General features: G+C 47.2%; 2 protein-coding genes across 3 annotated transcripts in view; one reads left to right on the forward strand and one right to left on the reverse strand.

Moving 5' to 3' along the window:
* Positions 1-518: 518 nt before the first annotated feature.
* Pcbd1 (pterin-4 alpha-carbinolamine dehydratase 1) lies at positions 519-7,111 on the forward strand. The gene is made up of 4 exons (XM_008836653.3): positions 519-670; positions 3,627-3,758; positions 4,326-4,406; positions 6,617-7,111. The coding sequence occupies exons 1-4, from the start codon at positions 668-670 to the stop codon at positions 6,713-6,715; spliced, it is 315 nt and encodes a 104-aa protein (XP_008834875.1). The 5' UTR covers positions 519-667; the 3' UTR covers positions 6,716-7,111.
* Positions 7,112-9,584: 2,473 nt separating this feature from the next.
* Sgpl1 (sphingosine-1-phosphate lyase 1) overlaps positions 9,585-16,922 on the reverse strand; it is a 61,114-nt gene continuing 53,776 nt past the window's right edge. For both annotated transcript variants that reach the window (XM_008836656.3, XM_008836655.3), the window contains exons 10-15: positions 16,196-16,294; positions 15,075-15,224; positions 14,361-14,599; positions 13,784-13,930; positions 12,820-12,940; positions 9,585-12,392 (exon numbers count right to left, since the gene is read on the reverse strand). In XM_008836656.3, the coding sequence (XP_008834878.1) occupies positions 12,252-12,392; positions 12,820-12,940; positions 13,784-13,930; positions 14,361-14,599; positions 15,075-15,224; positions 16,196-16,294 (897 nt within the window). In that variant the 3' untranslated portion in view covers positions 9,585-12,251. The remainder of the gene's footprint in view (positions 12,393-12,819; positions 12,941-13,783; positions 13,931-14,360; positions 14,600-15,074; positions 15,225-16,195; positions 16,295-16,922) is intronic.

The raw sequence follows: 16,922 nt of genomic DNA on the forward strand, positions 1-16,922 counted from the left end.
TGGGGATCGCAGGGTCTCTATAGAATATTTTTGCTCCCACCAGGACAGTTTCAACTTTACATTTTAAAATATATATATATTTCATTATTTTTATTTTATGTGTAGGAGTGTATTGCCTGCATGTATGTGGGTGCACCTGTGCCGTGCAATGACCTGGAAGTCAGAAGAGAGCGTTGGATTCACCTGGAACTGGAATTAAAGACGGTTCTTAGCCACTTTGGGTGCTGGGAATCGCATTCGGGTCCTCTAGAGCAGTCAGTGCTCTTAACCACTGAGCCATCTCTCAGGAGCGGGGCTGTGGGTCGCGTGGAGCCCTGCAAAGCCTTCGCAGGGCCCTCAACCTTAAACTTTAAATACGTGCAGTTCACTCTGTGTCACTTTTAGCTGAGTATTTTCTTTTGTTTTAAAAACAATTGGTCAAGCAGTCTAGCACCCAAAGTCCTCCAGCTGGCAGGTGGCAGAGCATGGTGCCGGAGCCCTTGCTCTGGAGGCACACGCAGCCATGCACAAGGGCACGCATGGAAAGCGCTAGAAGGGCACTGGTAGAAGAGGGCTGCGCGGTAATCATTAACCCGTGGCGGCCCGATCACGGCCCCGCCCCAGAGTGGCCTCCAGCAAGCCCAGCTGCGCTGGTGCTCACCGCTGCCACCTGCTGCAGGCGCCGGACATGGTGAGTGCAGGGGTCTGGCTGGAGCCTAGCGGGAAGGGGGACGCGAGCGGAAAGGAAGCGGGCTCTGGTCCAGAGGAACGGGGCTGTGGGTCGCGTGGAGCCCTGCAGAGCCTTCGCAGGGCCAGGTCACCACTGGGTAGAGACGGGAGGTGGCGGCGGGCCTGGAGACTGAAGCCCTGGCCTGTTCCTGACTCCCAGGCCCAGCCTGCTGGCGCGCTCCGGTGGGGTGTGGCAGGGAGGAGGGGCTCGAAGGCGCCAGTCCTGGCCCTGCGGGCTTACTGCCCCTTGGGGTGGAGAAGCTGGAGGGGCGCAGCCCTCTGCACTCAGATGCTGTCCCCAACCTCCAGCCCGACCCGAGCGCCTAGTTGGATTCTGGGCCTTGCGCTGGCGTAGTGGTGGGTCAGCAACATCCCTCTTGTAGGCTGAGCTGCCCTAATGTGGAAGTGTCTTAGGGCCTTTGAAAGCTGCACCCTGGAGCCGCTAGTCCCCACAGCTATAACCAAAAGCATGGTTCTGGCTTCTGCGCCTCCTTGGAAGCAGTCAGGGATGGGAGGACGTTTCGGCAGCTGTGGGTTTGGGAGGGATACTGGGGCCCCAAAGACATAGGCTTGGATAATCAGTAACCCCTCCTTGCATGCGGCCAGAGATTTACTAAGCAAACACGGCCCTTCCCCCTCTGACCTCAGTTCACAGGGTTGTGGGTCTGAAATGGGAGGTTCTAGAAAACGCTGAGGAGCAAGCCACCCTACCCCCAGGCACACATACCCACCACCAGGAGTTAACCTGTACCTACTACCCCTTTCTGATGCCTTGCTGACGTCTGGTTGCCTGGTTACAAGGGACCAGCTTATCAGCACTGGAAAGACCCAGCTCTGGAAAGACCTTCCTATTGACCACAATGTGGATCTCTGCTGTCGTCTCTACAGCCAACCCTAGCCAAGGTCAGGAAAGGGACAAGCTGGAACCCCTCAGTTCAGAGAGCACACAGGAGACAGAAAACGGCACTGCAATGCTTCTGTGGTCCCCAATGCTAGCCCAGTGCTGTCACAAGCCATCTCGTCCCAGACACAGCTTACTAGGGTATTTCACTGGCATCTCTTGGTCTGAGTTCAGAAGTTCTCAGCACTCTACCCACGAAGCCAAGTGGGACCACCTGGCTGGTAAATGGCAAAACACAGGGGCTTGAATCAGCTTTGCCAACAAGGATGTCTTGGCTGTTTTATTGCCTACAGAGCTCAGTTTGCCTCCCTCATACTCCCCCAGCCCTGTCATTAGGTTTTCACTGTCCAGGGTGGTTCTTTTACAAGCCTAGTTCCTTAGGCTCCTGGTCCCAGAGCCCCCTAGAACTGACCCTAGTTTGTGAGTTTGTGAGTCTCCAGGGTCCACTTGAGGCCTAGCCTGGTGTACACTTAAAGCTACTGCCCTGTGGGCACTTTGCACAATAGACCAATGGGATGGGGTACTGGGAACAGTGGGATGGACAAAGTACTTTCACTTTGGAACTGGGCTCTTTAGCTTCAGCTTCCCAAGCTGCTAGAGATAGAAACTGACATAGGGGCAAGATGGAGCACCTATATGAGTGCCCATGGCTGTCAACTGCAAAGTGGCTAAGAATTACTTGGAAATGTTTGAAATGCTGGTTTTCTCACCTAGCCGAAATGCTGCACAGGCAGAGACCATACCTTGAAGACCTGCCTGTAACATCACTGATTAAGGATGGGCGAGGGAACTGTGAACCATTATGGCCCCTCCATGTAGGCCCGTTTCTTCTTTAATATATCTGAAAGTTACAGAAGGGGTGTAGGGGTGGAACATAGATGCTGAACAGTGGGGACACCTTTCTGAAGGGTGTATTGTAACACTTTCCCTCCAGGCTGAATTTTGCTTTCACTTCCTATTAAACATGGTGGCACCTACTTGGAGAGTGGGAGCTCTGTAAGGATTTGGGGGCTGAGAAGTGCTTCTCTGCACTCCACTTCCTTTGGAATTTTCTGCCTCTGAGGCAGGTATAAAATGCAGGAGTGGGGCTGGAGAGATAGCATGAGTCCCAGAGTTCCATCCCCAGAACTCTTAAAAAGCTGGGTGTAGTAGTGTATGATTGTTAATCCCAGCACTGGGGAGGCAGAGATAGATGGATCTCTTGGGGCTCACTGGCCAGCCAGCTTAGCCTATTTGGTGAGTTCCAGAGACCCTGTTTCAAAAAACAAGGTGGCCTGGAATGGTGGAGCACACCTTTAATCCTAGCACTCAAGAGGCAGAGGCAGGTGGATCTCTGTGAGATCCAGGTCAATCTGGTCTACATAGTGAGTTCCAGGCCAGCTGGGGCTACACAGAGACCCTGTTTCAAAAATACTAAACAAATAAACACAAGGTGGACAGTGCCTGAGGAATGACCACTGAGGTTGTCCTCTGACCTATATACACACACACATAAACACGCACCCCCATTCCTGCATGTATTATACAACACACTCACATGCACCCACACAAACACACATTTTTTGTATACACATACCCACTCAGATACATGCATCTCCCCCCCATTCTTATATACACACACACATATACAAACATTCCTGCATACATACTCCCCAAACACATATTCTTGCATACACATATATTCAGAGATGCACCCACATTGTTGCATATACACACACATATACCTACACACACCTATTCTTGCACACATACACTCTTGCATACACACACTTATATGTACCCCCTAAACATTCTTGCATACACACATTACATTTACCACCACCACCATGCCACCCTCACTCCCCCACCCCCACCCCAAAACCAGGATCTGAGAGTCTATCAGTGATTCAGCCCAGACTCCATCTGGCAGGGCACCTCCCTGGAGACCTAAAGGCCTACTGCCCACTGCAGGTCACCATGTCCAAAGGTCTGGGGTGCTCTCTTGACCTATAAAAGGAACATATTTTCCTTTTTCTAGGCTGGTAAGGCACACCGACTGAGTGCTGAGGAGCGGGACCAGCTGCTGCCCAACCTGAGGGCTGTGGGGTGGAATGAGCTAGAAGGCCGAGATGCCATCTTTAAGCAGTTCCACTTCAAAGACTTCAACAGGGTATGTGAAGGGAGGCTGACAGGACCACACTCCATGTGTTCAAGTCCTGCCAGTCAAGGTGAAATCCACTTGCCAAGTTTCCTATGAAGTGAGCTCTCCAAGGGCTGCAGTGGAGGAGGAAGGACCACGGACCCTCCCCTCCTGGAATCTTAGGAACAGTCTTTGGAAGACAGATCTGGAAGGGAACACATGCCCATCTAAAGGCACTGTAATAAATAGCAAAAGACTGGCCGGGACTCTAACCTGCTATGCCTTCTGCACTGTTAGGGGTGCTGCTGATAGGGCTGTCCATCACCAGGCTTGGTAAAATTTGCTTATAATCCCAGCACTGGGGAGGCTGTAGAAGTAAGGTCAAGAGGAAAAAGTCCTTCTTCCTGTGGCAGAGACAACCTCTCACTCAGGCCTCAGACCCAGGGGGAGGATGTGACAGGGGAGACTACTAGATCTCTGGATCTCCCTGGAGGGAAGCTAGACCATCCTCCTGCAGCTAGGCCTTAACTGGCTGTAACCAAGGGACCCAAGAGTCCCTCTTAGAACATTAACCCAGGTCTTCCTTTATTCCCCCAGGCTTTTGGCTTCATGACAAGAGTGGCGCTGCAGGCTGAGAAGTTGGACCACCACCCTGAGTGGTTTAATGTGTACAACAAGGTGAGGCTATCCCCTGTTGTGCCCTGCACCTGTCCATCTCTGAAAACCCCAGCTCTTCCTGAGGGCCCTTGGAACTATGGGCCCTTCTCACCCACAGGTTGATATTCATTCATTCTGTCCATCTTCTTCCTGGAACCAATATAGACATCCCCACAAAACAGCCAGTCTCACCACAGATCAAAGGAGTACAAATTAAAACACTCTGAGATACTTATGGCTAGACATTAAGAAGGTAAAACCCAGGCTAGACAGAGAACTCAGCAGTTACGAACACTTGCTCTTCTTTCAGAGACCCAGGTTTGGCTCCCAGCACCCACATGACAGCTAACAACCATCGATAACTCCAGTTTCAGGGAATCTAATGCCCTCTTCTGGCCTCTGCAGGCATTGCACAGACATGGTACACTTACATATATGCAGGCAATACACTCATCCACACAAAATAAATTTTAAAAATAGATAAAAATAAGGAAGGCAAAACCCAGGAAGGGATGGCTGCAAGGAGGGGAGAAGGGAGTGTTATTAACAGCACTAACAGCTTTATGCTCAAGGTATGGAAGAATGAGAAAACAATAAAACCAAGCTCAGACATCAGAGCAAGCAAGCAGATCAGGTTGTCTGCTTAACAAACTGAAGCAGTCATATAATGCCTGCTTGTACCAAGAGCTTTGTGGACTGTTTATAAAAACATGAAGTCCTTGGGTATGTTTAGGAGCCCACCTTGGGTTTTGATTTTTTTTTTTAGTTATAAAAAATGCATAAAGCATTTCATATAATAGATCTTAATCAAATTTAGACCCCCCCAACACATCCCCCATAGTCCCCCCACCAGATTTCATGCATTCTGTCATGTATGTTAAGTCCTATCAGGTCAAACACTTATACCCAGAATTCCCTTGGTGCAAGTTCATCCACTGGAGTCTAGTAAGCCTATCTAGAGGTGCTCCCTTAAAGAAGATCTACGCGCCCTTACCCTGCAGTAATCAGTTGTCAATACTTCCTCAGCTAGAGTTGGGGCCTGCTACCCATTTCCCCAGTTCTATGCTGGGTTTTTGTCTAATTGAGTTGGCATGGGTCTTGTGCATGCTGACACCATTATTGTAAGTTCATCTGAGCAAGTTTCCAGAGGTCTGAAAGCCTGTTCCCTTATGTTCATGCACCAACCCTGACTCATACAATCTTTCTGCCCCGTCTTCTGCAATGGTCTCATGGATGAATGAATCTTATATCAAGGGACATGCACTCAACAGTTTCTTATTCTCTAAAGTTTGACCAGTTGTGGCCTTCTGTGTGTACCATACTCTGTTGTATGAGGAAGCTTTGCTGGTGAGAGTTGATGGCTGTTATTAGTATTCTCTCTACCCTGTTTCTTTATGTTCTGTGAGCCTTAGGTGCCAAGGTTCCACTGTAGATATGTCAGTTAGGGCTGAGCATCTCTCAGTCTCTGTGTGGGACTAGTTGTGGAACTCTGTAATAGCCTCCATCTGTTGCAAAAAGAAGCTTCTTTGATGAGTGGTGTATGGTATACTTATCAGGATAGTAGGCAGGTCAGTGTGGCAGGCATATAAGCAGGCTAAGGGCAAGGTGGGGTGGGGCCAGCCAGTGGAAGGTCTAACAAACTAAGGTGGAGGATTAAGGTAGTCTGGATTAAGAAGATAGTCCAGAGATCTGAGGTCAAAGAACGGGAGCCTGGGCTAGAAGGGAGCCTGGGTTTTGATATTTTGTGGTCTGTGTGTGTGTGGAGGTCAGAAGATAATCTGCTGGGAGTTGGTTCTCTCCTTCCACTATGTGGGTCCTGGGGTCATCAGGCTTGTTGGCAAGCACCTTTACCCACTGAGATATCTCACTGGGTAAGCACCCTTACCCACTGAGACATCTCACTTAGCTCTTGATCACTCTTGATATGTAGATGCTAAGTCAGATTTTCACCATTGGATAGATCTGTCAGGAAAGCAGTAGGATAGGTGGCAGTGACCCATTACTGTCCACTGGAGGGATAGTAATGACTAGATACCATTCCCAAGATAGATGATAATGACTGGCTGCTGTCCCTAGCAATGACTAGTGGCTTACTGTTCCCAGGAGGGAGTCTAGTGACCAGCTACTATCCTGACATCCCTGGCAGAGCAGAGCCTGACACCTGTTGGCTCTCTTGCTCTTCAGTGGTGCTTGCTTGGCAGCCCCTTAATTTCTTGTTTTCTCCCATTCAGGTCCACATCACCTTGAGCACCCACGAGTGTGCAGGCCTATCAGAACGGGACATAAACCTAGCCAGCTTCATCGAACAAGTAGCTGTGTCCATGACATAGACCTGCCCTAATTTGCATGCCTTGGGAAGGAGTGATGGAACTGGAAACCCTGGGTCCCTGACACTTGCTGCCCCCTCTGTTTAGGAGTGAGTCCCTGTGTAGAAAGATGCCAGCATCACTGCCAGCAGCAGAGCTGAGGCCTCTTTTGGTGCCACTCTTCTCCTTGGAGCTGTAACACTAAAATGAACAAACTCGCCCTTTCTCTGCAGGGTCCCAGCAGCAGTAACCTTCTTCCCAGACTACCTGGCTCCCTTTCTAGTTCATTCCCCAAGCAGCTGTGATAGTACATGAAATAAAGTCCTATCTCAGACCTCAGGTCCTAAATCAAGCCCCATCCTGTGTTATGGAAACACATGAGCTTTTATACCTTCAATAAAACTATGGTATTACCTGGTTCATGCTCTAGAAACTTCTTTTCCACAGGTCATACCAAACTGGAGTTAACTGTTTAGTTTAGGAGGTTTTGTTCTGTTTTCTTTTGGGGCTTCTGGGTATCAAACCCAGGGCTTTGCACATGCTAGGCCAACAAGAGCTTTATCCTCAACCCAAATGCATTTGAATGGAAGCACTGTCTGCAGGCAGCAAAGCCAGCTCAAGATGCTGGGGGAAAGGGAGGGGTAGACTCTGTCTTCAGGTTCACTATCATGTGGGTGAATCAGACAGAAAAACTCTATCAACTGTTACCAGACAGGACAAATTAAGCTGATGCCCAGATGACAAGATAAAAAATGAACTAAGAGGACGCAGAAGTGACTAATGGTGACAAGGGAAGATCCAAGTTGTACCTCAAAGACCAGAGCAGGAGTCCCAAGATACCAAGGGGCATCAGGAAAACAGAGAAGCATGTGCAGAGCATGGGGACCTACATCTAAAAAGGCAGTCTGCAGCCACATTTTCTCTGCTGCTGTCATCGATGTTTTTGTATGAACTTGACTTGGCCATAAGGTACCTAGTTGGTCAAATACGATTCTAGGTGTATCAGGGTGTTTCTGGATGAGATTAATTTTTGAATTGGAGCCTAGTAAAGTAGACTGCTTTCCCTAATATGGCTGGGCCTCATTCAATCAATTGAAAGCCTGTATAGAGCAAAAAGGGTACCAATCCTTCAAACAGAACTACTTTTGACTGCCTTGAGCTGGGATGTGAGTCATTCCCTGACTTTATGGGTTTCAGGTTCTAGACTGGAAATGCTCTTCCAGTTGTCAGCCTGGCTTCTGTTATCACTGGAGCCCGTTCCTTACCCAATATACTTGGACAGTCCCAATATACTGTAAGTCTAGTACATTACCTACGATGTCAGCAAGGTTTTGAGACCTCCAGTTCTGACAGCTGCAATTCTCAGTCTCAGCAAAGGGCTCAGAGCTTGCCTACTGTTACTCTACAGAGAGGACACCAGGCACAGCACAGGGATTGATGTGCTATTTGCTACCAGAGCACATAAGGACCTGTTTACACAGGTCAGGCCCCTAGCCAGAAACTCTCAAGGGCAGAAAATGTCCAGGATGAGAAGAGGTGCCAAACCCATTCTCACCTTTACCTGTGTGTGTGCCACTCAGCACCTCAGGCCACAAGGCAGACAGAGCAGCCCTTCCCCGGTAGTCCTCACCATGACCCCTGGCCTAGAGCACTTCCCCATCAGCCTGGTAAGTTGGTCCCCGTAGGGCTGGAAGAAGCAGAGACTGGCACTGAGAAATGAGCAGGCTGTCTTTGGAAGTAATGTGATGGATATCTGTCCACACAGCTTAATGTCAAGATCAGCCAGACTTGGACAGTAGCATCATTTGTTTCGCTTCTAGCAATGTTTCCAAGTGTGCTTAGCTCTGACAACTCAGGACCAGACATGGAGGCCCAGGCTATGTTGCTGTATGGCCTTCCTGTTTCATATATCATGGATCAAGGGTTGAAAATGCCAAAGCTAGGTGGCACCACAATTGTATGAGGCACATTGCCTTAAAAAAAAAGACAGGTAACACCTTTTAGAAAGAACTTTATTATCAGATGAATCTAAGTAACTGAAGTTCTAGGAGAGGGCACTAAGCAGAAGATGATGAAAACACAAGTGGAAGGAAGGCCAGAGATAACAAGAAAAGGCTGTCAAGCTGGGCTGGGTACAGACCTGGAACCTTACCTACTTGGGTGACTGGGGCAGGAGAATCACATTACCTGCCTGTTGTTACTCTACAGAGAGGACACAAGGTACAACAGAGAGATTGATGGGCTATTTGTTACTGGAGCAGTTATTCAAGGCCAGTCTGGGCAACTGAGAACCTATTGCAAAATAAAAATTACACAAAGGGCTGGGGGCACAGCTCAGTGGTAGGGCACTTGCCCAGCATGCACAAGGTCCTGGGTTTAATCCCAGTACAAGGGAAAAAAGAAAAAAGGCTGCTGAGGCCTGACTTTTGTCCAGGCTATAGTTGGTGACTCTCCTATTAGGCTTGTCATTGCTTCTGTCACCATGGGGTCCAACTGAGGCAGCTCAGTGCCATCAAGGACCATACTGAAGGCAAACAGTTATGCAGCCATGAGCATCCCAGCCACTCTGTGAGTTCAGCCAGGCCCACCTAGGCAAACATACCCTGCCTCTTTCTTAGGGTGTACTGGTGACAACCTTAGGGTATATGGATGACCATCTTACTGGTAATCAAGAAGCTGGGCCATCTGGCAGGAAACTCAGCAAAGATGGTATTCACTGCCTTCATTCTAGCAAAGTTGGAATGAGCTGAACACATGGTTAAAAGCTCAGCTACCTGAAGGATGGAAAGCCTTCTCTTTTCTTATTCAGAATGGAATGTGACATCCAGCACTTACGCATTAGCATTATCAGTCTCCAAACCAAATGCTAAATTTTTGTCCTTTAGTCAGACAGAGTCACACATCCACTTGGAGAGCAATCACCTAGGTAACTCAATCCTTCAGTATGTTCAGGCAGAAGAGGATGAGGAGGTGGTCAGGGCCCAGGCTCTACAAACTAAGGACCAGGACTCAAGACCCCACCCCTGAAAAGAACTGGTCATAGCTCCTAGTGCAGAGAGATACCTGCTTAAGTGCCTGGGAATGAGGGATACTACTGCTGGTGTTGTGTCAGGGTCACACACAACTTCACCAATGGAGGCAATTGCTCACCAGTCACACATTCAGACACTGCTCTGACTGTATTTGTGATCTCTGTGTACCAAGTAAACAAATGAATGCAACCATCCAGTGATTACAGTTTGGGACATTTAATTATCCAATTGCTTTTGAAAACTTATTGCAGTTAGGATGGGGACATGGAGACAGCAGAGAAGTTAGAAGACAAAACAGATTAAAGAGAGGCAAGTACCATTTTCCAAGTATAAAACTGGTAATATTAAAAGTGATATGGCAGTATATTCACAGGACTACCCTACTTCTAATGCAGAGATAAGACAGTGCAGTGTTCGCAGAAGCCAATGTGGTACCTGCTAGTCACATGATACCATGAGGACAACCTACCCACTCCTGCCACAGGCTAGGTACAACATGCACACAGGCAAACACACACAAAATGAAAGCCTATAAAATGTTAAGTCACACTAAGGTTCCTAGTTATAAATTAAAGTGGCTACAGTAGGTCCCTTTGAAAAACACCATCACCCCTGGCACCAGTGCTGTCACAGCACAAAGGAAGGGAGTGGCTCAGGAGTCTGGTCCTGAGGAGACTATAGAGGATCAGCTTCTCCATTTTAGCCACTGCTGTCACAGTGGTGTCTGTTAAGTGGCTCTGGGTCCCTGGGCCTCCTCAATGTGATGCACTGGAGAACCAGAGACGACACTGAACAACTACTCTTAAAGAGGTGCTGGTCAGGTCAGCCTCTGAAGTGCATGAGCTCAAGAACTCTACCTCTCTGTGACATACACCACCACCAAGTACCCCTGAGCCCCACAACATACTACAGAGCAAACAGGAAGTGAACACACATTCCCCATATCTGCCCTGCAATGACATGGGCCAGCTAGTCAGTTACAGGGTCAAGAGAGTGTTAAAGAACACTTTCCGGGGATAGTGAGGAAAGCCCAGTAGTTTGGCTCTCCCAGCCAGCATTCCCAATGAGCACGGCTGGAGAATAGTAGCGCAAGGGGCTGTATACTCAGGAGTCCCTGAGAAGGGAAGGGAACACAGCCTGTTGTCCCAAGTTCTTTCCTATAAACAGAGACACCTCAAAGACTGGTCCACTTCCACTGGGGCCTCGGTCAGGAATATGCACACTATACACTGTTGCAGAGAAAGGCACATGGTATATCATCAGAGTAGGACCATAGCTCAGCCTAGATCTGGAACTCCCAAAAGGGAGAAGCAAACAGGAAGTGGACAGAGGGTTTGGTCTTGTCCCTGCACTACCCTGAGCAACTAATTTTCCAAAGGAATCCCAGGCCCCAGGTGTAATGGCTGTGGCCAGGACTTCTTACTCTAAAATACCTCTCTTATCCTATGCTGTTCCCTTAAAGCCAGGGCTGAGGAACATCCAGTACCTAAAGCTAAAATGTCATCGTACCTTTGGAAGCTGAAAAAAGGGGAAGAGGCAGGAAGAACACATTGATGGGAAAGTGTCCTGCACCTCTTCACATCCACTGAGGGCAAGTCAAGGACACTTGTGGAGCATTTCCATCAGGCAAATATATTCTCATTACATGATGGCTTAAGGCAATGGGAAGGGGAGGACCACCACCCATATGTGCATATGGGTTTTCATCTATGCTGCTATTCAAGAAGGTATGGAAAAAGGGTTTGGTTTCTACTCATCTGCTCCAGGAGAGGGCTTAGGTCTGAGCTGATGACTGCCACTTCAGAGAGGCAGCACCACTGCCACAAAGTCCTAAATTCTCTGGAACACATTCTCTTCCTGCTCTTCAGAAACAGGAAGAAATCAGTGGGAGCCACTGCAAACGGGCATCTCCAAAGACAGTGGCAACCACAGTTAAGCACCCAAGACAGGGAGCACTCCAAACCCTGCCAAGAGGATATGCTCCAGTTATGCAAAAAAGGGGACAATGATCTGGTCAACCTGTGTCCTGAAAAATAAAACAAGCTGCAATGAAAGTGATTCTGAGAGATAAACAACACCCCCTGAAGTACAGGCTGAAATGGCCTCTTGCTTGGGATACACATAATACCCATCTGGGGAACACAATTCATAAATGCCTCCCGTCTGGCAGCATCCACCTAAGGTAGCAGAGAACCCCTCTTGCTATCTCACACTTCCCCCTCAGAAATCAGGATCAATCAGAGCTTGCCACACAATGATTAAGTGAAGATGAGTGCTAAAGAAGTTAGAGAAGAACATGGTTAAAACAATTCTTAGGGTGACATTCATAACCAGGGCAATTCATTATCCTTCAGGGGACTTCAAATTAAAAGCCACAAAAGGAGGAACAGGAGTCCTGAGGCTGAAGCTATCTTATGGTCTATCATATTGTGCTCTGTGGAGCAGGTCCAGATGTCAATCGTGCACGGCCAGTTCCAAATACCGAGATCTGAAGGCTGGAAGTCCATGGAACTAGCAAGGGTCCACGCTCAGCGGGGCTTTGGAGAACCATTCATCTGGCTGCCCTGAGTCACAGTATCCGTACTATACAGGCTATCCAAGAAGACCGAGGATATTTCTGCAACCATACTCCTGTCAATGGTTGTCTGGGCCATGCCATAGATGGCACCCTGAAAATCCAACCAAGATGCATTATTAGTGATCATGGGTATAGGCACTGTGCAGGCGCACCCCACCCAGGCATGTGTCCATTAGAAAAGCAGCTGCCATAAGACGTTTTTCACAGGTACTTTCCAGTCTGCCTTTCAAAGTAAAGGAACTAGTCTATGGGATTTTCTATTTAAAAAAAAAAATCGAGAGCAAACATGTTCATTGTCTTTTCTGTGTCAAGACCACGCCCTGCTTCAAGTAGCTTCAGTTTTATGAGGTACTCTACACGTAGCACATTTCATTTGACATACCTAACAATAGGAGAATGGGGATCAGGAGCAGCAGAGAGTCTGTGCAGACAAGGCAAAGGCAAGAACAGACTAGACTCTTGGTCTGACACCACCCCTGAATTTCCAAAGGGGTGGGAGGGTAGTTTAGTGTTCTTACCATTCCTGTGGTCTTGGCTTTAGAATTCTTCATGATTTGTGTGACTGATTCCCGGATGTCCTTTAAGAATTGGATTGCTACTCGCTTCCGGGTATGTACCAATGTGATGCAGAAATGCACACTGTGGGAGAAAAAGAGTTGGATGGACCTGAATAAGAAAAATGCCCTAAATACAACAGCCCCAGGAGAGGTATGCACTAGCTGCCTTTTCATAGCATTGCTGCTCCCCATTCTAGGAACCAGGCTCTCAAATACCTGGGTTTCCAAGCATGGGTGGGAGCAAGGCTTCTTAACATGACCAAGAACTATTCCACGAGAATGAACATAGCTGCTTGTTTTGTCCCCTGCCCCTATAAACTATCAATGATGGTTCCTTTCATCATGTGACCAATAATAAGAGGTTTTCATCTCAGAAGATAGCCCTAAAGGGGAGAGAACATATGGCTGGTGTCTTGAAGGACTTCGCTGTCCTGAAGAAACTAACTCACCTTGGACAATAAGGTATATAGGATTGTGAAGAGGAAAAGGAAAAGTGCAGATGGGGCTGTCAATGACAACGACCTACAGGACAGGCTTATCTGGCTAGACTGGAAACTTAAATCATGGAAGACTGGGCTAGAAAAGCATATTGAACAGCATAGCAGCAGGCCTGCATGATCAGACTTTGGGGTTTTGAGTTAAATAAGCATTATTCAGTTATCTTATAGGAGCAAGTTGATGGCTGTGTACAGGACAGATCACGAAGTACAGAAGCTAGAGAAAGGACAGAGGGAAACCTCACAACCAACCACTTATCTCAGGAGGCTGATACCCAGTTCTATTGGAAGTTTAAAGTTAACAGTCTTGTTCCTTATGTATAGGAACTCTAGCTGCTACCAAGGTGCTGGGCTCTACATCAGGTGACCTCATTACTCCAACTCTCCAGGACATGGAGTGAAGCGAAAGACAAAGGTCCCAAGCATACCTTCGTGGGAACTGCAAACAGTTAAAATTCCACCCCTTAGCAGCCATCATGTTAGAGAGTCGGTAGATATCAAAATCATGGGAGCCCAGAGCAATAACTGACAACTGAGGATCCCCAAAAATGAAGATGCCTTTGATGCTTTCCAGTCTGAAAGTAAACAAACAAAAACAAAATTGAACCACATACATTCCTCTGGTCCTCATTTTAATTGTCCTATCTTCCTTATAGCACAGCCCACTATCCTAAGGCTTTATTTAGTCTTCCTGTCTTCTACAATATCAAGACCGGGCTGGGATCAGTGGTTCTTACAGAGACCAGAGTCCCAGACAGAATGTTAGAAATGTCTGTAGGCCCAAACTCCATCCAGAATCACTGGCTTTCACGGTCTACCCCACTCCCAAGTCACAGAAGGAAAGTGTCTCCTCCCACCAGCACTATCTTGTGAGCTATTGGCCTAAACTCCAGTTTCTCATGAGACAATAGGTGGACAAAGGGTGTGCCACCTGGAGGAGAGATGCCTTGGACCAACTAAGAAAAAGAGCAAGAGACAAGGCAGAATCATGTCTTCCACACATACTCTGACTTGAGGAAGCGAGCAGTTTTGATGATCTGTTTGGTAGCTTCAACATAGCCGTTCTCACCAAAGTGCATCAAGGTGGCCCAACAGGCCGCAATGATGCCACCAGGCCGTGAGCCTGCCATGCTTGGAGATGCGTAGATACCACCCTGCCAATCTGTGCCTATGAAGAACTGGTAGCGCCTGTATTTCTGGTCACAGTACAACACCACTGATGAGCCTTTTGGGGCATAGCCATACTGAGGAAAGAAGCAAAGAGGTGAGAGTGCAGCTGGGTCTAAAAGTCCTGTCCAGAGCACCTGCCATACACAGTAACTCCTGCTTACACACTAGGGTCTCTGTGATGCTTCCCTCTCAGGTATGGATTCCAAGTACTCTTGCCATAAGTACTCATTCAGGTTCCTGGACTCTAGCATCAACCCTCACCACCTCCAATAACCCCAAGGCTTCAGGGGCCTTTGGCACAAGAGTCCTAGTTCTTTACAGTAAGTTAATAGGGAAATCCTCTTTGGAAGTATGAGACAAAGGTAAGAGGTACCTTATTATCACCACACTATAACCCATTACCTGAAGGCTGACTAGGTGACAGCAAAGGGTCAGATTAAGTTTATACTTTGGTGTGTATGTGTGGGAGACTAAGGCTTTCATCAATTTATTTTGTGGATAATAGCTAAAATAAACAACTATCAGCATTTGGTCACTTCCTTAGCTCACCTTATGGGTATCAGCTGAAATGCTCGTCACACCTTTCACCCGGAAATCAAATGGTTTCTCCAGTGGATATCCTGCTTTCTCCATGAAGACAATAAGGAAGCCCCCCAAACAAGCATCCACATGAAGAGGGATTTTATATTTGACAGCCAGCTAGTTAAAAAGAACAACATAAGAGAATATAAATAAAACATTCACAGGATGCGGGTGGAAAGTTGGGTTATTCTGTACTACATCTCCCAGGTATTAAAAAGTGGCTATTTATATATTTATTTGTTTTGAAGACAGGGTCTCATATATCCCAGGCTGGACTTAAACATGCTATGTAGCCCAAAGATGACCTTGAATTTCTGATCCTCTTGCCTCCACCTTCCAAGGGATGACAAGCATATGCTATATGCCTAGTTTTATGGGGTGCTGAGGATTGAACCCAGGGCTTCATGCATGTTTGAGGTACATGCTACCAACTGAGCTACAACCCTAGCCCTCAAATGGCTCTTGTTGGCATTTCTAATGAAGGCCTATCTTTCAAGTATATTTAGCCTTCAAAAGAACCCATCTGAAATGTGGTATCTGCTTTGTATTTAAATGAGCTTAAGCTCCTACTACCTAACAGCAGAGCTGATTTATTTTGTGGATAATAGCCAAAATAAACAACTATCTGGAGGGAAAGACCCTGCTTTAGTCACTGTATGATGGGCATGTTCCTAAAAGCATATTACTTCCTGATGTGAATCTAAAAGTCAGTACTCCCTCAAAATACCTAGTGTATAGGCAGGCCTGGGTTATGCACTATCCCTTTCCCAAAGAAGATCCTGTGTTCTATTCTCAAAGTCCTATACTGTTACATCCATTTTTTTTTTTTTAATGTGTATGAGTGTTTTGTCTGAATGTATGTAAATATATGTATACAATATCCATGGAGGTCAGAAGACAGCATCAGATCCCCTAAAACTGGAGCTATAGATGGTTGTTAGCCACCATGTGGGTGCTGGAAGGTGAACCCAGGTCCCCTTCAAGAGCAGCCAGTGCTCTTAAACTCTGAGCCATCTCTCTAGCCCCCATTACATCTATTTTTAAATAGCAATATTAATCTGTGTGTCACAGTAGCCCAAACCTCTCACCTTGGCCACTTCAGGGATAGGATCTATCACACCATGAGGAAACTGTGGGGCAGAACAGACCAGCATGGCTGTGTTCCTGGAAATAGCTCTTTTCATCGCCTAGGGATTTAAAGTTTAAGGAAAATGAGAATCTCTATCACAATACCTCCTATCTTTTGCTATGAGAGCAATGTGGACCACTGGCCTAGAATTCAGGTACACTAGTGCCACTAGGCCTGTGCACCCTAGGAGAAGACTCTCTTCTGCTATGGGGCAGGACACAGAAGGGAACACACAAATTCATGAAAATAATCTGCCTGAGAGCAATATAGCAACCTCTGTGATGACAGAAACAACAATAAGCTAGGAGGCAAAAAAGCCAACCATGAGTCTCAGACCTACAATCTGCCAGTGATACAGTAAGAACTGACTTAACCTAACAGTCTGTGAACTCAAATGACGTAGTAAGTAGCTTCAATAAATGAGAAAATCCCTCTACATATATATGGAGCATAAAAACATGTATCACTTCAGGCTGATCAAAGGGAGTCTTGGGGAAATTTCAGTCACACTTAATTTACAAATAAAGAGAATAAAGTAAAGGTGTTAAAAGTAAAACATGGCTCTTCAAGTTAGGGGCCAGATCATCCACCTCTTGGTATTCAGGAATCTGGGAAGTGCTGTCTCTCACACTTCTGGCTTCCACTAGATGCTCCACTAGATGCTTCCACTAGATGCAGTCTGAGCA

Source organism: Nannospalax galili, unplaced genomic scaffold (genome assembly GCF_000622305.1).
Source record: "Nannospalax galili isolate Female #2095 unplaced genomic scaffold, S.galili_v1.0 scaffold1437, whole genome shotgun sequence".
Taxonomy (NCBI): Eukaryota; Metazoa; Chordata; class Mammalia; order Rodentia; family Spalacidae; genus Nannospalax; species Nannospalax galili.

Coding starts and splice junctions, on each gene's coding strand:
- Pcbd1 (XM_008836653.3), top strand. Junction 3,759..4,325: donor ACTTCAAAGACTTCAACAGG/GTATGTGAAGGG, acceptor TTATTCCCCCAG/GCTTTTGGCTTCATGACAAG. Junction 4,407..6,616: donor GGTTTAATGTGTACAACAAG/GTGAGGCTATCC, acceptor TCTCCCATTCAG/GTCCACATCACCTTGAGCAC.